This window comes from Oncorhynchus mykiss, chromosome 26 (genome assembly GCF_057628025.1).
Source record: "Oncorhynchus mykiss isolate SJ-2025 chromosome 26, ASM5762802v1, whole genome shotgun sequence".
Lineage (NCBI taxonomy): Eukaryota > Metazoa > Chordata > Actinopteri > Salmoniformes > Salmonidae > Oncorhynchus > Oncorhynchus mykiss.
The window spans coordinates 24,555,001-24,577,500 of NC_143047.1; the positions used below are offsets into that span (position 1 = coordinate 24,555,001).

General features: G+C 46.3%; 1 protein-coding gene across 50 annotated transcripts in view; it reads left to right on the top strand.

Annotated features, from left to right (window-relative positions):
* LOC110506675 (transcription factor SOX-6) overlaps window positions 1–22,500 on the top strand; it is a 198,871-nt gene that overhangs the window by 154,234 nt on the left and 22,137 nt on the right. For 20 of the 50 annotated variants that reach the window (XM_036964062.2, XM_090222543.1, XM_090222569.1 and 17 more), the window contains 4 exons: window positions 9,202–9,351; window positions 11,472–11,646; window positions 12,628–12,818; window positions 12,991–13,011. In XM_036964062.2, the coding sequence (XP_036819957.1) occupies window positions 9,202–9,351; window positions 11,472–11,646; window positions 12,628–12,818; window positions 12,991–13,011 (537 nt within the window). The remainder of the gene's footprint in view (window positions 1–9,201; window positions 9,352–11,471; window positions 11,647–12,627; window positions 12,819–12,990; window positions 13,012–22,500) is intronic. The other 30 variants (XM_090222571.1, XM_090222549.1, XM_090222539.1 and 27 more) reach the window with 3 other exon arrangements.

Genomic DNA, 22,500 nt, shown 5'->3' on the forward strand with positions numbered 1-22,500 from the left:
TCATAGAGAAAGTTAGCACAGTCTAGCCCCACTGAGTGTCTATTTCTAGTTGTGTTCTAGGTCAGATGGGCTAGCCACATATCTGAAGGTTAGGCTGGGGTGAGGAGGGGGCTTCAGCCATTAATTCTGATAACGTATTTAACCCTGGGAATGGGCGAAAACAGAGCCTCCAAGACCATGACTTGGCTGACCTTTAGAGAACTCAGTAAACAAAAAGAGGTGCATTCCTATTAATTGAAGCCTGTCCGCCTGTGGTATATTCTGGCTGCCGGCTGCTATTTACCCTGCATAGAGTCCCCCTTAAAACAGCAAGGCAAGTCAAACATGCCCTTTTCTCTAGTGCTGGGATCAACAAGCTAACCATGTGACTCCTATCACTTCTTCTACAAAGCGCTGGGGGACAGGATGATTAAAACAGAATATGAAGGCAGAGATGGAAGTGATTAAGTTAAGTTCACTCTCTCCTCTCATAGTGATAATAGTGTTAGCTTCCGCCGCCCATCTCCCTCAAGTCTACCAATGAAACAGAGGGAGACGCCAAGAGAGAACACAGCAGGAGCTCTGTGTGTGTCACACAAGTCACAGCAGGACCAAAGAAGCAGACAATATGTTCTTTTAGTCAACAAGAACAACAGAGCTACAAAGAGATGTGTCATTTGTGGTGGTAGGATATGAGGAGACACTTTGTCCGGCAGTTGTCTGGCTTACACTGTGGCTCCTTGTCAGTGAGAGGACAACTCGTTTGAGCGGTGCATCTAAGAACAGGAAGCATCACATTATGATGTTAGTTTCTACTGGGAAATGATGACATTTAATCAATGTGGAAAACTGATTGGATTTAAAAGAAGTCATCAACTGAAGGTCATTTGCAAATTTTTTCACCCAACCTTTAACCTAAATCCAATGACATGGTGACATTGTTTGTTGATTTCACACTGAATTCACATTAGTTGACAACTCAACCAAATGTAAATCAAAACTAGATATTGAACTGACGTCTGTGCCCAGTGGGTTATCATGTTTTTTCCCCCAGTGTATTTCTGATGTCTCTCCTAGTCTGTGTAGGCTCTTATTCTACATGCTAATCTTTTAACAAAGCATCTGTGCTGCTAATTGCTGAGGAGATCCTGTGGAGGATCAGTCAGACAGAAGTGTGTGTGTTCTGGGTGTGATCATCAGTAATGACCATATCACTAAGTTTGGTTTTCACACATCACCAGACAGGAAGCACTGAGTCTCACAACCCCTTCAACTTCCTGGGCTGAGGACCCTCCCCTTGCATGGCATTGGCTCAGCATGCCTCTCTAATTAAAATATCTCTCCCTGTCAGCATCCTGGCAAGGTATAATTTTCACCAATTTACTCAGTTTAGATTGTGAAATATATGAACCTTAAAAAAGTGTCTTATTGGAGGAATTAATTCCCACAATGCAGCAGCAGTAATGTGCTCAGCCATCCAGTCAGGGATGCTAGCCGCTCTGTCAGTCTTAATGTTGGCCACACACCCGCTCACAATCTCCACTGTCATAACAGTCTGGGCCCTGCGTGGAGGATCGTCTCACTCCCCCTCCTCTCTGCCCTTTCTCTCCAGGCATAAAAAACCAAGGTAACAAAGGTTTAGGGCTGATGGATGTAAATGAATCTTGGTCGGTGCGTTTGAGTGTTGGAGAGTGTAATTTGCTTGTCAATACAGGGTGGGATGGCGGGGCCATGGTGGCTGGCAGGGAGAGGCTGTCGCCAGGCATTTTCTGTACACAGGGCAATTTCACTCAGTGCTTCCCTGACAGATTGGCCCTCGTCTACGAGTCACAGGAGAGAAGGTGTAAACTATCCCTCCGACCGAGTGCCCCTCTTCATTAGGGTCCACTCAGGCCTGGGATGAGCTCAGGACAAGCAGGAAACAATGGCTCCATCCTAGACTGTCCTGGCCTGATTACAACTGACACATCTCACCTAACAGGGGAATTTGTGCTCAGATTGTACCCCCGATGTGTCCCGCCACCCACTATATTCAATTGAGTGGACAAGACAAGAGAAGAATTTCCTTAAATTTCTCAAAATAATTTTCTATTTGGAGTTGCACTTAATTTGTTGTTTGTACACTATCCCCTCTCCCATAAATTGCCCTGTGAAAAACAATTTCCTGAAAGCTGATGTAGGCCTGATATATTGTTGGGCCCTTTTACCAGGGTGATAAACAGGAGGGAACTTTAGACAGGACTGTTTTTTATCATTGGAGCCAGACTTTGGGGTTTAAGCAGTTTTAGAGAAAGCATCATTGGATAAAGCGGAACATCTGTGTCCTCTCTATAGAGGATCAGAGAGAGCAGCAAATAGGAGCCTCTGCTTTCACTCTGTCAAATCTCCATTTTACTCCCTATCTCTCTGCCCCTCAGTCTCGCTCTATCCCTTTCTCTCATCTATATCGTCCTGCTTTCTCCTCCATCTCCTACTTTGTATATTACCCTCTTTCTTTCTCTCATGTCTTTTCTTATGCTCTTTCTGTGTGTCACTCCTGCTCCTTTTCTTCCCCAAATTACACAGGCCGCCACATCCTTAAGCTTTAAAATATTGGATGTTAAATTGCTTGAGTGGTGACTTTACACTGCAATTACCATCCATCACAGTGGAAATGGTATCACTCAGGCCCCATGCTAAACCTGCTCCAGCCTCGCTGTCATAAACACATGAAAAGCAGCAGCCCACGTTCTACAATGACAACCAGACCAGATCTGAGCAGAGAGAGATGCGTGTGGAGGGCACTCAGTGGCTGAGACGGCTGGAGTGACAGGGAGGACTCAGAGTCTCAAAGACTCCCAGACAGAGAGGGAGAGCAGGAAACCTGGTATTATCTTTTGTTTGGAGGCAAATGCATGTATACTCCGGATGTGTGGAGAGACTGGGGCCTCTGCCATCACCAACAACAAGTGAAGCGCTTTTCACTTTGAGTTTAAAGAGAGAGAAGAATTGAGACAGACAGACAGACAGACAGACAGACAGACAGACAGACAGAGAGAGAGAGACTGAGAGAGAGACAGAGACTGAGAGAGAGAGAGAGAGAGAGAGAGAGAGAGAGCAGCTGGTTCTCTGTTTGTGAGGAGAGGAGTGTGGTCTTTGAAGGTAACCCAGAGCAGTGCAGCAGTGCTAGCTGTGTGTGGAGAGGAGGAGAGCTAATGGGATGGCTAGGTGAGCAGCTGGATAGGCTCTTTAGTGAACAGAGGGACAGATGGACAGATAGTGTAGATAATGCAGTGAGCGGCACTGAATGTGAGGGCTGGCTCGGGGTCCTGACTGATGGCTTGGAGCTTTGGGCCTGGAGAACCCACACATGCTAGGCTAGGATAGTTAGATGCAAGATGAGAAGGATTGTGTTGTTGAGAGTGTGTGTGCATGTGTGTGTGTGTATTAGAGTGAGGCAGGGGCGAGCAGGCTGGAAAGAGAGAGAAAGAGGAGGGGTAGAGCAGGGGAGCAGGTTGGGTGCCAGCAGATGAGACAGATGTTGGGCCATACTGGAAATCATCGGCACAGTGCACCAGGACGCCTGCCTCCGCTCCTGACATCTGGGCCTAGCCTGGGTCAGCCTGCCTGGTCGCCCTGGGCAATGAGCCTGTACAAGCCTTGTGGCAAACTGGGCTGGCGCTGCGCTGCCTTTTAAACGGCGGGGTGCACCGGAGCACAATTAATGCCCTCATGTCCTCCCCACTGCTCAGCAGAGGCAAGGCAGAGGTGACTGAGAGAGAGAGAGAGAGAGAGATACACCCACTGCCTCAAACAGGGGATGGACAATAGCAAATCACACTCACAATACTGTGCTGTATAGAATAACTGTGTCTTCTTTCAGTCATTTATACTCTGCAGAGATGTTTTTCAGTGTGTCTGTTGCGTCAGAGTGAGTTGAATCTGAGGCCTCAGTTGTTGTAAGTGTGTAATGCACCATAATGGCTGGGAGCAGGAAGGCTTTCCAAATCTGCCACTGTATTTTACAGCATCTGTCACTGAGCTTTGGCCCTGCCCTTCTCTTTAAGAACAAACAAGATTCTACAGCTTGTTTTTCTGAGAAATCTTTTTTTCCCTCCCTGTTTTTCCCCCAAAGCCCAATCCACATCCCCCTCGCTCTCCATCCTCTGTCCACAAAATGCGGAAGTTCACAAAATGCGGAAGCGACGTACAGGACCTACTCTGCCTGTTTTCAATGCTACTCTCTAGTTGTTGTTTTTCCTTTTCGTTTAACACCAAATGAAAAGTGTGGAAACTTAACGAATACCAGGATGAAACAACACAAATCTAATTAATTGTGGCTGACAATAATGATTTTGTTCCGAATGGATTGGTTTAGCCAAGACGTAAAATAATGAGTTTTCCTTATACATAAAAAAGGGTAATTGATCTATTGCCTTTTATATATATGCCCTATACAATATCTAAATAGTCTCTGTTGAGTCTAATATGCTGGGCGCATGGTCTGGACATGTGCTGAGATGTCCTACATCAGTGGAGTGTGTAATCTCAGTATAATGTTGTCGCAGGCAGAAAAGTGAACCTCCTCGTTTAACCTCTGCCACCTCCAGAGGGCTTGTTTTTAATTACTAGAGGCTAACAAGCTGACCTTGGGCCTGGCGCACTCATTTGGAATCCATGCTCGCTGAGATGTGCTCTGCTCTTCTGGGAGAGACGGAGGGAGGGAGGGAGGGAGGAAGGGAAGGAGGGAGAGAGAGAAGGAGGGAGGGACGGGGTCGCAGGAATGGTGTGTGTGTGTTTGTGTGTTTTAACTGTTTTCTGTGAGGAAGGGGATACTGTAGGAGTCAACACAGAGGCTTTGTTCAGTCTTAGTTCATGCTTCTGTGTTCTGGCAGAAATAGCATCATCCCCAGGAGAACCCAGGCAGCAGGACCTCTGTGCCTGCCTGCCTGCCTGCCTGCCTGCCTGCCTGCCTGCCTGCCTGCCTGCCTGCCTGCCTGCCTGCCTGCCTGCCTGCCTGCCTGCCTGCCTGCCTGCCCCTGCCTGCCCAGCAGAGCAATGGGGGAGGGGGAGGGCTGAGGGAGCATAATGTCAAACATTCAGAGAAACAGGAAACTTTACCAGCCCCAACGATTTATAGTATAGCACTGAAACCATAACATGACATTTATCATAGACATAACTTGTGTTAAAAGTAGTCATTATTCACCCCCATTTTCTCTCTCTTTTCCTCTCTCTCTTTTCCTTTCTTTCTTTCTTTCTTTCTTTCTTTCTTTCTTTCTTTCTTTCTTTCTTTCTTTCTTTCTTTCTTTCTTTCTCTTTCTCTCTCTCTCTCTTTCTCTCTCTCTCTCTCTCTCTCTCTCTGTCTGTCTGTCTGTCTGTCTGTCTGTCTGTCTGTCTGTCTGTCTGTCTGTCTGTCTGTCTGTCTGTCTGTCTGTCTGTCTGTCTGTCTGTCTGTCTGTCTGTCTGTCTCTCTCTGTCTGTCTGTCTGTCTGTCTGTCTGTCTGTCTGTCTGTCTGTCTGTCTGTCTGTCTGTCTGTCTGTCTGTCTGTCTGTCCGTCCGTCCGTCCGTCTGTCTCTCTCTCTCGCCTTCTCGCTCTCTCACATACACTTACTCAACACAAACACTCTGGCATATTCCTACCCTCAATAGCCATTTCCATTTTAATTGGTAAGGACAGTGAAGTCAAGCGTTTTAGTGCTTGAGAGTAGTTTGTTTTTGTGGCACTAGGAGAGTGCAGGTTGAAACCACTACTGCTGCTGATGAGAGCAGAGACCACTCAGGACTCCACCTGGTGAATGCTGGCCAGAGTGGACCTGCGGCACCAAGCCAGCTCTTCCCAGTCCCCAGCCTCTGCCCCTTCCCCAGCCCATGATCCCTGTCTTACCATTGACTTTCAGTGTGACCCTCATTACCAACAGGCACCTTCTGCCGTGGCAGCACAGCAAGATGGTGGGGGGCGCGGAGAAGGGAGTATGTGTGTGGGCCTACCGGGAGAGACCTCTGTGAGCCAGGCAGGCAGGCAGATGTCCTTCAGTTAGGGGACTGGAACATGTGTCCTGGCCAGAGACAGTGTTAGTCAGTCAGTCAGGCCAGAGCCAGAGGCTGTCTCCCCCTCTCCCTCTCCCTGTCTCTCCCTCAAACTCACACCCCTCTGTTTCACCTAGTACACAGTTAGTTAACACATACATTTTTACACAACTAGGCTGAAATGCACCGGAGACGTGGCAGCCCTCCGCTGCCCTACCTCCTCTCTGTCCTTGAGCGGTGCATGGTTTAGTTAGTGGTGGACTGTGTGTCGTGTCACACCTCCCTCCTGCATGTCTTCCTGCTCTCCTGATTGTGTTTATTGTACCTCCTGGAGTCTGCCTGTGCTGGGTAGTGCTGCAGCTCCTCACCCCATGGCTACGTCCTGCTAATCAGGCCTCACAAAAGCCAGGCTGACTGCCTCTAATTTGAAGCAAGACCCAATTATTCTCTTTTTCCAGAACAATAAAGTTCTTCCCACTCGAGGTCAGGGGCTTTGCCCATCTATAACTCTGTTAATTAACAAACATCTGTCCAACAGACATGGCTTCTGCTCCGCTCCTACACAGACTGGAGCCTCACGTGTAGCCTAGAGACATAGTCAGGCAGCTCAACTCCTCCGCAAACAACTATGTCACCTTAACCCAAAATGCTCAAACTAACTCAACGTTGTATTAGTGAGATGGATTGGGGGTTAGAGTTGTGTCCATTTCTGTGGCCCCTTGAAGACAAAAGGCTGTTTGTGTGTGAGGTGGGGGCAGTTCTATCATTGTGGGAACATAATCAGTCGGTCATTTCCGTTGCCCATGTGCTGTTGTTCGCCTCGGGTCCCCCAGAAGAATGAACCTTTTGTGTGCCGTGTATGTGGCGGCGATAAAGTTTGGTCCAGGAGAGTATACATGTTTATATCTGGAGATATGTGAGCAGGACACAAAGTGCTTTGTTTGGCTTTAGTCTGCGTCTGCACTATGGAGGGTGGGGCACACAGGCCACCAGGGCTGTGCCACATTTTCCATCCACACAAATGGAGTCTGTATGGGGCCCCGGAAAAGCAGGAAATGAGACGAGGCATACTGATTGGTCATACCGAATTGAAAGTAAATTCTCCTTGACAACACCATCCGTTTGAATAACATAGAAACAGAGCGGCTTACCTACTCTGAGCCAGAAAGGAGTGATGAGGTGGTGTCTGTCTGGTCTGGAGCTGTGAATGATTGTACATATTGTACACTACCTAGCCCTCACTCTGAGACAGCAGTCCTAGTTGACGGACCCCTGCCACTTACAGCACGGGACAAAAGCCAATTTAACCACTTACCTGGTGGCCAATCAATAATAGCCTGAGGCAAACAGTAGCGCTGACAACATAGGGAGTGGGTCTTAGTGGTCTCTTAGAGAGGGGTCAGTACAAAAACATAATCAACTCCAGATCTGATCATAAAACAGTCTTCTTTATGCCGTGTTCAAACTGACTGGAAAATAGTGGAGTCAGATTTGTATTTGAATGTTATTAGATACCCATGAATTATAGCTCACATGTTCATAGTGCCTAGAAGTTTTAACAGGCATCACTAAAGCCTCCAGCTTTCATCAATGATAGACAATCTGCCTTCCTTATATCTAAAGTGTATTTAAATGATGACGTTTATTGTATTGTGACCCAACCCCCTTTTCTGTGATGTGTGTCTGACAACTGTTATTTTAAATATGTTTTCAAAAGCATAATAACATTATGCACAATAACCCGTTCACTAAGCGCCTGCCAGATAATCAGGACAGCAGTAGACATATATAATGTTATACAGAGTTCAACCCCTTTTCTGTGTGGAAACGTGATTGTCATTAAACGAGTCGGGCCTCCCGGGTGGCGCAGTGGTTAAGGGCGCTGTACTGCAGCGCCAGCTGTGCCATCAGAGTCCCTGGGTTCGCGCCCAGGCTCTGTCGTAACCGGCCGCGATGACATAGATCCTATAAGGTGACAGGGTTTAGGAGACAGCTTGATACAGGCCCACGGGGCGACGCACAATTGGCCTAGCGTCGTCCGGGTTAGGGAGGGATTGGTCGGTAGGGATCTCCTTGTCTCATCGCGCACCAGCGACTCCTGTGGCGGGCCGGGCGCAGTGCGCGCTAGCCAAGGTTGCCAGGTGCACGGTGTAGCCTCTGACACATTGGTGCGGCTTCCGGGTTGGATGCGCGCTGTGTTAAGAAGCAGTACGGCTGGTTGGGTTGTGTATCGGAGGACGCATGACATTCAGCCTTCATCTCTCCCGAGCCCGTACGGGAGTTGTAGCAATGAGACAAGATAGCAGCTACTACAACAATTGGATACCACGAAATTGGGGAGAAAAAAGGGGTAAAATTCAAAAAATAAATAAATAAATAAATAAACGCTTAGCCAGTCATCAAAACCACACGCCTGAGTGGTAAGTCACCACTGGTTAGTGAAGTTACTGATTTATCGCCAAGGAAAATAAGCATGATGACATCAATGGTCTTTGTGCAGCAGGCAGGATGGGGCCTTAATAATGTATGTGTTTAATGTGTTCTGTGATGGGAGTCCAACTGGGTTTGGTTTTCTAACAGTGTGGGATGGCAGGCGTATAGAGGGCCAGCTCAGGTGGCTGTGTAGTAGTGTCCTATTACAGACCAGAAAGCCCAACAGAAACCTCTCTACTGTGGAGGGAAAGCAGAACAGTCCTGTTGAGTCTGAAAACCTCTCTCTGTGATGAGTGGAAAAAGAGCGCTCCAAGTGTGCTGAATGAGAGCCATGGCTGTGTGGTTTTTAAGGCTGCTGTCTCTCCCTGGATTCAAGCTTTGATATACAGTAAAGACCTTTGATGGAGGTTCTCTGCCAGGCATGGAAAGAGAGGAAGACGTGAAAGAGAGAGACAGAAACACATAGATACACACAGAGAGAGAGAGAGAGAGAGAGAGAGAGGAGAGAGACAGAGGAGAGAGACAGAGGAGAGAGAGAGAGAGAGAGAGAGAGGGAGAGGGAGAGAGAGGAGAGAGACAGATGAGAGAGACAGAGGAGAGAGACAGAGGAGATAGACAGAGGAGAGAGAGAGGGAGAGAGAGGAGAGCGACAGAGGAGAGAGACAGAGGAGAGAGACAGAGGAGAAAGACAGAGAGAGAGAGAGGGAGAGGGAGAGAGCTTTGAATGTCTGTCTTTGGATGTTAATGACTTGTGGGTTTCCTTCTTCTCCTCTCTACAGCAATTGTATGCCGCCCAGCTTGCCAGCATGCAGGTCTCTCCTGGAGCCAAGATGCCGCCACTCCCCCAGCCTCCCAACAACAGCCGGCCCATCTCTCCATCCGGCCTGAAGAACGACAAGAGATCCTCCAGCCCTATCACTCAAGTCAAGGTAGGCCACGCCTCTCACCCCTCACTTCACCCACCTACAGCCCACCGCCTAAGTACTGGAGTGTTTCTTGACCCAGCCTGCTGATAACTCAGTAAATGAGTGGTAGTAGTGGTAGTGGTGCTGCTGTTCTGTGTTCTGTGCTATTACTGGGCCAAACTTCTTACCGGCCCATCAATCTGTGGGCCTTTAACAAGGCCCACTCTCTCTCAACCAGAACTCTGTCGACATGGTTGCTATGGCTGTGGGCGCTCTAAGTGAGAGAATTTGTGGAACACATGGTTTCAGATCACAAGGAACAGCAGAACCTTTTTTATTATGACGGAACAAAACCATTAGAACAGAGAGAGAATCACTCGTATGTAAATGCAGTTTAAAAAGTGATGGGAAAAGGAAGGATTGATGACTCTTATTATCTTGTAAATAAACCCGAGAGCAGGGTCTGCTACTGCATGGCCTGGATCCACCAGACCTCCGTATGGAGCATAGAGTAGATACATCATCCTCTCACCATGCGAGGCCATAATCAGAAACATGCCTCCATTTGGAAAAGTTTAGCTTAATATCACTATAGTGAAGGGACTTAAATCCTGTCATTGAATTGTAGTGCAGCTCTCTCTCTCTCTCTCTCTGGTATTCTCTTTGGCATGCAACATCTGGAGCTAAACACGGCCTCCCCCATAACCCCACCACACCTCCCCCATGACCCCAGGCACACAGCCTCCTGGGAGCTCATCCATAGGCCTGTATCAAGCTGTCTCCTAAACCCTGTCACCTTATAGGATCTATGTCATCAAGGCTGTTTATTAGATAAGAGGCACCGAACAGATCCTACAGGCCTTTTCACTCAGATATTGTGACATTGAGTTGCTGTTCTGAATGGGCTCTATGGGTATTTATCATACTTCTAAACACGAAGGTTGTGAGCTTGAACTATCAATAATTAAACACTAATGTAAAGTACATATGTCCCCAAAGCCCCATCTGTATTCGTTGTTAGTTAGAATTAGATTGCTGTTAGTTTTGTTTGTCAGCTTTTGGCTTCATTGGATGACAAACTGTTATTGGCACAGCAATAACAAGGCCTTGAGGCAGTCTGTGTCTGAGCCAGCCATATGTTTGGACAAGGAGACACTTGGGCTTTGAAAAAGACTGTTAACAACAGCATACAGACTAATCTCAGCGAAGAGACTTCACTAGAGAGATACATAAGGAGGCAGTAGAGCTATAATTGACCCACCCAGGTACTTTCCTCCATTGGTATGTGTGTAATACCTAGAGTACCATCCAGTCAGGTAGCAGGTATCCTCTCCAAGAGCTCCTAGACACTGGCCTGGAGAACACCACAGATCACCATCAGCCTCAATCACACCTTACTGCTGCGCTGTGCTGTACTGCAACCAGCCCAGCAGACATGTCCTCTTGTGACCCGACATCTCACATTAACTCACACAACTTTACAAAGAATGCATTCTAAACCAGTTATACATTTATTACACACTGTTGGATGCAGTATTACATGAAACAAATGACTAACACCAGTATCCGCAAATGAGAAAGGAAATTGGAAAACAACTTAATGAATTAGATAGCCCAACTGACGTTTGATGACTGTTACTTACAACCATCTTTAGTCATCACCATGTATCTCTGTAATGTGGTTATTATTCATTCTTAGACCAGAGAAGAGGGAGAACAGATGAAGATGTACAGGGAGGCAAAAATCAGATTTAATTAGTGTGAACAAAGGCTCTCAGCAACTGTGAGGACGGCCATGATGGCACGGGGCCAGCAGATGAATGAGGAGAGGAGAGGAGAAGAGATAATGAGAGAGGAGGGGAGAGGAAAAGAGGGGGAGAGTAGTGAAGGATAGAAGAGGGGAGAGGAGAGAAGGGGAAGGGAGAGGGGGGGAGCAGAGGACGGTCAGATAGGAACACTAGTAATTAGCCAGGAGCAGAGTGTTGTCTGGGAGGCCACACATCCTCCAATAGGAGGAGCCCTTATTCACATCTGTGTCCTCTCTCTCCCGCTGTCTCTCCCTCTCTTTCTCTCTCCCCCTCTTTCTGTCTGTTTCTCTCTCTCTATCTCTCTTCCACTCCGCTCACTTACCCCATCTCCACAAGGAGGAGGGAACGCAACCTCTCAACCTGTCTGCCCGGCCCAAGACGGCAGAGCTGGTCAAGTCCCCCACGTCCCCCACACACAGCCTGTTCACAGGCAGCAAGACCAGCCCCAACAGCCTGTCCAAGAGCGGCATCCCCAGTCCCCTCGGAGGCATGGGCCGTGGGTCTTCTCTGGGTAAGAACTGGCCACACTCTGCATCTCACCTCCTGCTCCATCTCCAATAGTCAATACACACTGACTGAATTTGTTTTGAAGTTGGCACCCCCTCGATCACATAGAAAGATCATTATAATTCCATAACATTGATAAAGGATTGAAGCTAGATATTTTGTTGGTTTTATTTTCTGTGTTTAGATAATGGGACTTGAACATACATTATTTCACACTGTCAAAGGTGTAAAAATGGCTTTGAATGATTTTTTTATCTGGATAAAACAAAAGTTAATGACGTTTATCCCTGTATCCTTGTAGACAAAACTGTTGACACAATTGCAACTCTTAATCTCGGTGGAACCTTGGTATTAAAAACCATGCATTCTAGAGCTGCGGATGATGTAACACATGATTTGTTTTTAAGAGGTCTCACGTTTCACCTCTCATGTTAGGCCTTTCTACTCAGCCTTTGCTAACTGTTATTAAATGCAGTCTTTCATTAAAGTGCCTGCATTTCCGCTGTTCCGCTCAGACTGGGGGTTTGAACCCCATGTTTGTTTTTTCTATTTCTGTGTCTTTAACTGCAATCCCTCCTCACCTAACTTTGAGATGTTAATTACACAAAGAAGGTCGACAGACTCGGTCTACTGCCTCCCGCTGTCTTTAAAACAGGCACACACGCACGCACACACACACACACACACACACGCACGCACACACACACACGCATGCACACACACACACACACGCACGCACGCACGCACGCACGCACACACGCACGCACACACGCACACGCACGCACGCACGCACGCACACACACACACATACACACACACACACACACACACTGGAAAAAGGAAGAGGACCTCCTACAAGGCTTGATTCTCCACATAGGAGGATGAACACCTGTCAGTGGGCTCATTCACTGTGAATCGAAATTAATAGTGTGTATGTGTATCTACTGTGTGTGTGGGTTAACTGGGCGTGACTCTCCCTCCCCAGACATCCTGTCCAGCCTGAACTCCACAGCGCTGTTCGGGGACCAGGATGCGGTGATGAAGGCTATCCAGGAGGCCAGGAAGATGAGAGAACAGATCCAGAGAGAGCAGCTGCAGCACCACCAGCAGGGCATGGAGGCCAAGCTCTCTGCCCTCACAGGCATGGGCCTCAACAACTGCAGCAGGGCTGACAAGGTCAGAATCCCCGTCCGTCCGTCTGTCTGTCCATCCAGCTCTCTGTCTCATTCTCTCTCATTCCTTTTCTCCTCTCTTCCATTTATCTTCCTATATGTTGCTTTCTGTTTATTCACTCTTCTCTCTCTGTCTCTCTTTTCTCCTTCCCTCCCTCTTTTTTCCTCACCAACAGAGCTGGTTCACTGAGTACATTGTGAGTAGCCCAAAACCACAACTAGTAAAGTGATTTGCGCTATTTTATTTTTAAGATATAATTCTTCAGACCGATGTTTGTCTTTAATGCTGGTCCAGAGTAGTGGTTTTGATTGATATTGGCATGGCTGTGTGTGTGTGTGTGTGTGTGTGTGTGTGTGTGTGTGTGTGTGTGTGTGTGTGTGTGTGTGTGTGTGTGTGTGTGTGTGTGTGTGTGTGTGCGCGTGCGTGCGTTATGGTGTTTGCATGCGTATGTGTTGATGTTGGTGATAGAGGATCGGACCATGGTGCTGCCCGGTGCGGGTTAACACTCTGATGTCTCTGCCCAATTAAAGCAGACATACGGCCCTCTCCGTCCCTCGACATGGGACAGGGGCGCTTTGTACCAGGAGCACACACACTCCCCTCCCCGGGATTCCCTTTTAAAATATCTTCAAGCGATGAGTCAATCAAGGAGAGAAAAAAACATCCACCTCCCTCTGATTGGTGCCATATTGCCAGTTGGCTGTGAGGAGCAGGCAGGAACTGGGAGCGCAGCTTCATTAATATTTCAACACCTGACACTTTTAACCAACACATTCAACTAGGTCAATGTATATGTAAAAAAATCTACGAATATCTATTTTGATTTCTTCTTTAATTTAGTTTTAGGGGTAAATCTGTGTCTACGCAGGTGGCAATGCAGTGAGCTCAGACTGAAGTGTGTCAAGTCAAGGGACATGACCAATAACTTAACAACTCAGTGGGATCAAATTGTCTTGCCATGCCACCAGACAATAAAACCACTTGTATTGTTTTTGTATTTAAAGTTCAGTCCCAGTTGTGTCGTTAAAAAAGGACAATTTTTTTGTGGTTGTACACCTTAACACCCCGCAATCATAACTGTTCCTGTTAGCTAGTTACGCTTCCTCAGTGTCTCTGTCTTTGTTAGTTCTCCACTAAGTGGGTGAGTCTGAGGCCCGTAGAGTAACGTCAACACTCCCATCTCCCGTTTCCACTCAGTCACTGTCTGTGTCTGTCTGTCTGTCGGTGTGTCTGTGGGACGACCCTGTAGCGTTCTCTACCTCCCTGACTCTAAGGTGAGCCAAGCTCCAGAATCTGCTGCTACATGATATGAATGCAGTGTGTGAACAATGCCCTGAAAGGAACCGTTTTCAACAGGCAGCAAACACCTACCCCTCCATTCTTCTTAGCAGGTAGAGCTTACTGCTTTTCTCTGGCCCTCTTTTGTTGGCTTTAGTTTTTGTCTCGACTGCATTATGGGCCTGTCTACTCAGCCTGCGTTTAAACAATCCTCTCAGGTAAGATGTGTGTATTTATAACAGGGAGGGATGGATGAAGCTGTCAATCACTCCTCACCTCTGCTCCACCCCTTTCAGTCTGTGTACTCATTCTGAGGAGAGAGAGAGACAGAGAGAGAGAGAGAGAGAGACAGAGACAGAGAGAGAGAGAGACAGAGAGAGAGGCAGAGAGAGAGAATGAGACACAGAGAGATAGAGGGACAGAGAGATAGAGAGAAAGACAGAGAGAAAGACAGAGAGCGTGACAGAGAGCGTGACAGAGAGCGAGACAGAGAGCGTGACAGAGAGCATGACAGAGAGCGAGACAGAGAGCGAGACAGAGAGAGAAACAGAAAGAGAGACAGAGAGAGAGAGAGAGACAGAGAGAGAGACAGAGAGTGTAGACTAACAGTGAAATGCTTATTTACGGGTCCTTTTCCAACAATGCAGAGTTAAAGATAAAGAATAGAAATGTCAGTGTTAGTATGTGTGGGTGTGTGGGTAGAGTCCATTGTGTGCGCATAGAGTCAGTGCAATGTAAGAGTCAATGTAACAGCGAGGTAAGACTGTGGAGGCTTGTGGTTCAAGATCACAGCATTGACAGTACACAGCAAAGAACAACAGATTATAATTAGGTGGGCTATCAGTTTAAAAATATGACTGGTATTTTAGGGTTATCGCGTTGCCCTAGGTAACCGTACACACCACAAAGTCAGCCTTCGTGTGCCTGGCCTCTCTCTCCATCCTCCCACCTGGGTCTCTCAGAGGACAGCTTACCAGAAGCACAGCTATGTTTAGGAGAAGTAGCTGCATCTCCAATGAGTTAGCATGAAACCTTGGCACTACCTCTCCTGCACTCTTAGAAAGAAGGGTACTGTCTTGAACCTTTCCACAGAGGGTTCTACATGGAACCAGAAAGAGTTCTACCTGGAACCAGAAAAGGTTATCCTATGGGGACAGCCGCAAACCCTTTTGGAACAATTTTTTCCAAGAGTGGGTGAATGACTGAATAATAAGTGCTGATGCTACTTAGAGAGAGACTGAGGAGCAGCTCTTCATGCTGTCTCAGTTATACCAAAGAGACACTCAAATGTGAAACTCTGAGGTCAATGTGGTAGTGAATATGATCAGTCTTCTAGAGCCATGCTTGGCTCCATCCCAAGACCAAAGGCAGATAAAGACAGTTCCAGTGACACTGTCCCTATCAGGATGGTGTGTATGCTGAGTGCTGGGACACACTCTAACAAGTGAGCCAGATGAGTGATCATCATTCAGCCTGGGAGGGAGGATTAGGAAGGAGGGAGAGCAGGAGGGAGAGAAGGAAGGGGAGGGGGAGGCACAGCACGGAGTGGCCTTCCCTTCCCCTGATACAAGCTGACAGTCTGCACAGGCCCGGACGGCCCAGATAAAAGCTTTCACTTTGGTCAGTTTCAGAATATGAATATTTCAGCCAAGCGCCTCACCTGACATAAATACTGTGGGCTCTTTACTAGCTGTTCTCCCGGTCGGCTGTCTGGAAGTTTATCACAGTGAAAGCTTACATGAAGATTCAGGAAAAGTAACATAAATGGGATTAAGGAGAGGTTAAAATCATCTAGTGTGGCTGTTGGAGGGGGATATTAAATATTGATTTATCACAGTGTAACGACCCAGACGGAGAGTGGGGCTAAGTGCTGCTTACAGATGGATCAATTCATCTTTTAATACAAAGTGTGTCCATGGAGCACAATGCATCCCTTCCTCCTCTCTCACCCTATTACTGGGATCCCTCCATATGGCCCTTCTTACTCTCTCTTTCCATCTCTTCTCTCTCTCATCTTTCTCTTTCTCTCTCTCGCCTCTTTCTACTGCCTCCACCCTCTCTCTCTCTCTCATTCCTCCTCATCTCTCTCTCCTTACTACTGCCCTTAGAGGTGGAAGATGTCCTTTAATTCTACAGTTCACTAGTCATCTACCTTCTTGTTGAGGACATGTAAAATATTCATGCTTTACTGTTTTCTATTTGTCCTTCTTTACTATATCCCATCAGTACAATAAAAGCTTTTCCAAGACTCAAAATGTTCCTTTTTGAAATATTTATCTAAAGGTATTATTGTCTGTAGAGGGCAATTACTTTGTTCCATTATTTATTTGCTCAGTGGATGCTTGTATCTAAAACAACTGAGAATGTGTACAGTCAAATACAACAGGATCCATTTGCAACTCCTGGAATTGTCTCCTGCTATTAGCATAGCTAGCTAGAACTGGTGAAACTGTTAGGATTGGGTGTATTCATCTGCAGGTTGAAGATTTCATAGTTTGTCCTATACTGTATGAACTGAGATACAGGAGAAAACAGGCCACAGAGTCACTGATTCAGGTGTCACAGATTGGTGATATTCCTATAACTCTTGTCTTGGTTGATATTCCTATAGCTCTTGTCTTGGTTGATATTCCCATAGCTCTTGTCTTGGTTGATATTCCCATAGCTCTTGTCTTGGTTGATATTCCCATAACTCTTGTCTTGGTTGATATTCCCATAGCTCTTGTCTTGGTTGATATTCCCATAGCTCTTGTCTTGGTTGATATTCCCATAGCTCTTGTCTTGGTTGAAATTCCCATAGCTCTTGTCTTGGTTGATATTCCCATAGCTCTTGTCTTGGTTGATATTCCCATAGCTCTTGTCTTGGTCCTGGTAGTACCCGCTGTTCACTGGAGGCTGTGTGTAGAGATACAATATATTCCTCTGCTGACATCTCCCAAACTGAAATCAAAGGGTGAAAGGCCAGTGTATTAACCTATTGAACTGCCCCTGTCCCCCTGACACCCCCTCCTCCCTACATTATTGATGAGTACAATATTCTCTTTCCCATGTCGTACAGCTCAGAGCCAAACATATTCAAATGGGGCTTTGCTGGTGTTCCACAAAGTCCTGACTCCTAACCTTTTGCAAGTAGTAGAAATGCTCTTCTCGCTCTAATCTGTGTGTGTATGTGTATGTGCGTGTGTGTGTTTGTGTGTGTGCTGAGGTCCTATTCAGGCAAAGCCCTCACAAAGACTTTGAATATAATCTTGTCTGGTCTGCAGCCCTGGAAGCAATTTTCTGCTGCTTTTCGACTGCTGTCTTGGAAATTGCCAACCAAGGCTTTTTGGCTGCAATGTAAATCCCTGGCATACATGGGTTTGGCCGTCCAAATTAGATTATGTTCTGCTCCCAGTCACTGGCCATAGCCAGCAAGTGCCATTGTTGAGTATTGCTTACATTAATGCTTTGTCCAATTGTTCACATCTGTCAAAGGAATAAAAATAGTCTATGACTCTGAATGAGGTTGTGGATGTGTGTGGGCATCTGTCCCAGGCCAGGACTGAAACAATGCCACCCGCTCTTTCTCTCTTTCTGTCTTTCTGTCTCTCTGTCTCGCCTTTCCCCAGAAAGACATCAAGGCCGCATCCCGGTTGGGCTGTTGGCTGAGGTAGTTCCCTTGTTTTCTGTAGTTGGGGTGTAAAATGGGGAATTGCCAATGCACTGCAGCCGCTCTGAAATGTTACTGGCCCCAGAGCTCTAGACCTGCAGAGAGAGCCACGCTCACTGTCGGCCGGGCCTCTGAGAGAACACGCCATAATGGGCCTGTTGTGCTCTGCTGCAGCATTGTTACAGTGGGCACATAACGGCTCCTGTGTCTGCCAGGTCACTCAGTTCACTCTCCATATTGTTGTGGTTATGGTAGTGTTGTGTTATTGTAAGCAGAGGGTTTGATAAGGCAGAGATGTGAGCCCAACTTAATGGTCCCCGGAGGAGCCAGTGAACAGTTCAGGGTCATTGAGAGCTGGAAACCCGTAAAAATACAACAGCAAATGATCTCAACCCAGTGTGGAATAAAAAACCACAGGAGAGCTCTGTCAGAAAGGCCTTTACAGCACAGAGCAGAGATGGCAATGCATAAAATGCACCATTTGCAAATTAAGTTGAAAGGTCAGGTTTTGTGTGGCTGACTTGGTTCTCCTTCCAGAGAAAAAGAGAAGAACATCTCAGCCTGGTGTATGATAGCATATTCTGTCATTAAAAACAAACCAAAACTCTATCTGGTGTCCAGCCCGGATTAGGGGTAGCAGTTAGCAGTTCAGCTCCATAATTGAACTAAGATGCTACTCTGTGCTGCTCTCTTAATGAGGTGGTAGCCTGGTGCTGTCAGTAGAGGCTGGAGGACTCAGAGGACTGGATGTCTAGGGCAGTGGTCCATCTATGGCCTGAGTGATCCTGTGCCTGCCTTGGGGGATGAGGCCTGTGGAGCTCCTGCAGTGCAGGGCTGAGGCCCAGGGAGCAGGGAAAAGAGAGGCTGCATGAAAGAAACCCTTGGCTTACCACACCACTGGATGGGCTTAAGACGTAAATGGTTCAAAACTACCAACTACTGGAGAGCTGCAACATTATAAATAACATTGCAATTGGTTACAACTGAAATACAAAACAGATTGGGATGAGAAAACGGGATGTAACACCACTTCATGTTCAAAGAGTCTCCATCTTAGTCAGGGCGGTGAGCAAATTGCAGAGGTTTAGGCCCTCAAGGTCTCTCCTCTGGGCCATATGTGACCTTTGTGATGAGTGACAGCTGATACACAAAGCCTGCTATTGTGGTCAGATCAGAGAGCTGTGTGCTTCACCTCCCCATAGACATGCTGCGAGGCCCGCTTTCACAGACATGACAATAACAGTTATTCAACAGAATATTATGGCCTTTTTTCATCAAGGTATTTTATTTATTTATTTATCCGTTATTTTACCAGGTAAGTTGACTGAGAACACTCATTTACAGCAATGACCTGGGGAATAGTTACAGGGGAGAGGAGCCCTGTTTTAGCCCTGTGCACCTGGGCAACTGAAAAAAGGAAATGATCAAACTCCAAGGTTTACACACCTGTCCTGCTTGATTATCCTCTGCTTCAACTAAAGTGAACATTTTCATTATCTTACAGAAGCAGTCCCTTTACCAGAAGAATAGTGGAGGACTTCTCTACTTTTTTTCACTTAAATCCAGACAATGTTTTCAGCTGTCCTTAATACCGGACCTTAAAGGGCTCTAACAATCCTTATTATCTTACAGTTGTATGGAGCAGACAATCCAAGGCCATATGGTGGTGGCCAGGCTATTTATAAAGGAGAGGGGCAGGAGTGGAGCGGCAGTATGATGCGTAAATATAGGGTAGACACAGGCACAATGCACAGGGCCTCCTGCCTCTCTCTGCCTCTTCTTCTGCTTTCTTTACCACTGCCTCTAGCTGCCTCTGCCAGGGCTGCCCAGGCCCAGGATACGCCCTGTGGCTGTGGGCAGAGAAGCGGGCCTCCTGCACATGTTCTGTGGCCAGGCAGATTAAAGCCCTCTTTACAGTGCTGACATGGGCCTTCTCGGGTTCCACACTTCTCCAATGCTAAGCTAAGAAGTTCCACTGACTCTGCCATCCTTCGCCCTGCTCTGTTCTCTATGGCTATGGAATGACTTCACCGGGCAGCCATTTGCTATCGAACAAAATGTGTTTGTAACCAAATTTGAGACAAAAAGAGCACGGGGCAGGGCAGAGGAGATTATTGTGGGTGGCTTTTTTTCCACTTGAGCTTGGAGCGCGTCGCTATAATTTGAGATGTGGGATGAAGGCTGCATGCTGAACTCATTTGAGGGAAGGACCTCTCGCTCGCCAGAAGCCGTGTTCAGAATGGGAGGGGAACAACTCGTACCATTATATATTTTGTATTCTCTCTCTCTCTCTGCCCCTCTCTCATGTTCTCTCTTCTTCATTCCCTACCTCTCCTTCACTTGTGTATTTATTCTATCTTTCTACATTTCACTCCCTGCTTCTCTCAATTCAATTCAATTTCAATTCAAGGGCTTTATTGGCATGGGAAACATGTGTTAACATTGCCAAAGCAAGTGAGGTAGACAACTTACAAAGTGAATATATAAAGTGAAAAACAACAAAAATTAACAGTAAACATTACACATACAGAGGTTTCAAAACAGTAAAGACATTACAAATGTCATATTATATATACATACAGTGTTTTAACAATGTACAAATGGTTAAAGGACACAAGATAAAATAAATAAGCATAAATATGGGTTGTATTTACAATGGTGTTTGTTCTTCAGTGGTTGCCCTTTTCTCGTGGCAACAGGTCACAAATCTTGCTGCTGTGATGGCACACTGTGGAATTTCACCCAGTAGATATGGGAGTTTTTCAAAATTGGATTTGTTTTCGAATTCTTTGTGGATCTGTGTAATCTGAGGGAAATATGTCTCTCTAATATGGTCATACATTGGGCAGGAGGTTAGGAAGTGCAGCTCAGTTTCCACCTCATTTTGTGGGCAGTGAGCACATAGCCTGTCTTCTCTTGAGAGCCATGTCTGCCTGCGGCGGCCTTTCTCAATAGCAAGGCTATGCTCACTGAGTCTGTACATAGTCAAAGCTTTCCTTAATTTTGGGTCAGTCACAGTGGTCAGGTATTCTGCCGCTGTGTACTCTCTGTGTAGGGCCAAATAGCATTCTAGTTTGCTCTGTTTTTTTGTTAATTCTTTCCAATGTGTTAAGTAATTATCTTTTTGTTTTCTCATGATTTGGTTGGGTCTAATTGTGCTGTTGTCCTGGGGCTCTGTAGGGTATGTTTGTGTTTGTGAACAGAGCCCCAGGACCAGCTTGCTTAGGGGACTCTTCTCCAGGTTCATCTCTCTGTAGGTGATGGCTTTGTTAAGGAAGGTTTGTGAATCGCTTCCTTTTCGGTGGTTGTAGAATTTAACGGCTCTTTTCTGGATTTTGATGATTAGTGGGTATCGGCCTAATTCTGCTCTGCATGCATTATTTGGTGTTCTACGTTGTACACGGAGGATATTTTTGCAGAGTTCTGCGTGCAGAGTCTCAATTTGGTGTTTGTCCCATTTTGTGAAGTCTTGGTTGGTGAGCGGACCCCAGACCTCACAACCATAAAGGGCAATGGGCTCTATGACTGATTCAAGTATTTTTAGCCAAATCCTAATTGGTATGTTGAAATGTATGTTTCTTTTGATGGCATAGAATGCCCTTCTTGCCTTGTCTCTCAGATCGTTCACAGCTTTGTGGAAGTTACCTGTGGCGCTGATGTTTAGACCAAGGTATGTATAGTTTTTTTGTGTGCTCTAGGGCAACAGTGTCTAGATGGAATTTTTATTTGTGGTCCTGGTGACTGGACCTTTTTTGGAACACCAATATTTTGGTCTTACTGAGATTTACTGTCAGGGCCCAGGTCTGACAGAATCTGTGCATAAGATCTAGGTGCTGCTGTAGGCCCTCCTTGGTTGGTGACAGAAGCACCAGATCATCAGCAAACAGCAGACATTTGACTTCGGATTCTAGCAGGGGGAGGCCGGGTGCTGCAGACTTTTCTAGTGCCTGCGCCACTCTTCTCTCTCTCACTCTCTCTCTCTCCCTCTCTCTCTGTTTCTCTCTCTCTCTCACTCTCTCTTCTCTCTGTTTCTCTCTCTCTCTTTCTCTCTCTCTCTCTCTTTCTCTCTCTCTCCCTCTCTCTGTTTTTCTCTCTCTCTCTCTCTCTCTCTCTCATCACAGTATTCCTATTTTTTTCTCAATTTGCTGAAGGGAAGTGCTCTTGCCATCCTCACTACTGTACATTATAAATGTCCTGTATAGTGGGCATGCAGCAGGCAGGCGGTGGTGAGCATACTGTACCGTCTCTCTGGACGGATGGAGGGCCATCGTCCCTGCATGTTCTTCTGTGCCAGAGTGATCAGTAAAAATTTCATGACATCATAAAATAATAAAAATGCCATTAATTTATCACAGCACTTGATGCAGGAGTAGTAAAGTAGCAACAGTTCACTGAATATTTTCAAGCCTTGAAACAAAAAGCATGATGTTGCGCATATAATTTATCTCCATAATTATAATTGCAATTCTAATGCACGGATATAAATTATAAAGGTTGTAAGCAATAAGTATATAAAACATACTATATAAAATGTTATGGAAATTCATTGTAGCATACAGTATTGCACAGATTTAGTCTAATGTTCATTAGCATTGCCAACACAGGGAAAGAGAAAGTCATATTTGTACAATGTTTTCCAACCTTGTAGTTGACATACTGTCACACCCTGACCTTAGTGTTCTTTGTTTTGTTTTGGTTAGGTCAGGGTGTGACATGGGTGATGTATGTGTTTTGTCTTGTCTAGGGGTTTTGTATGTT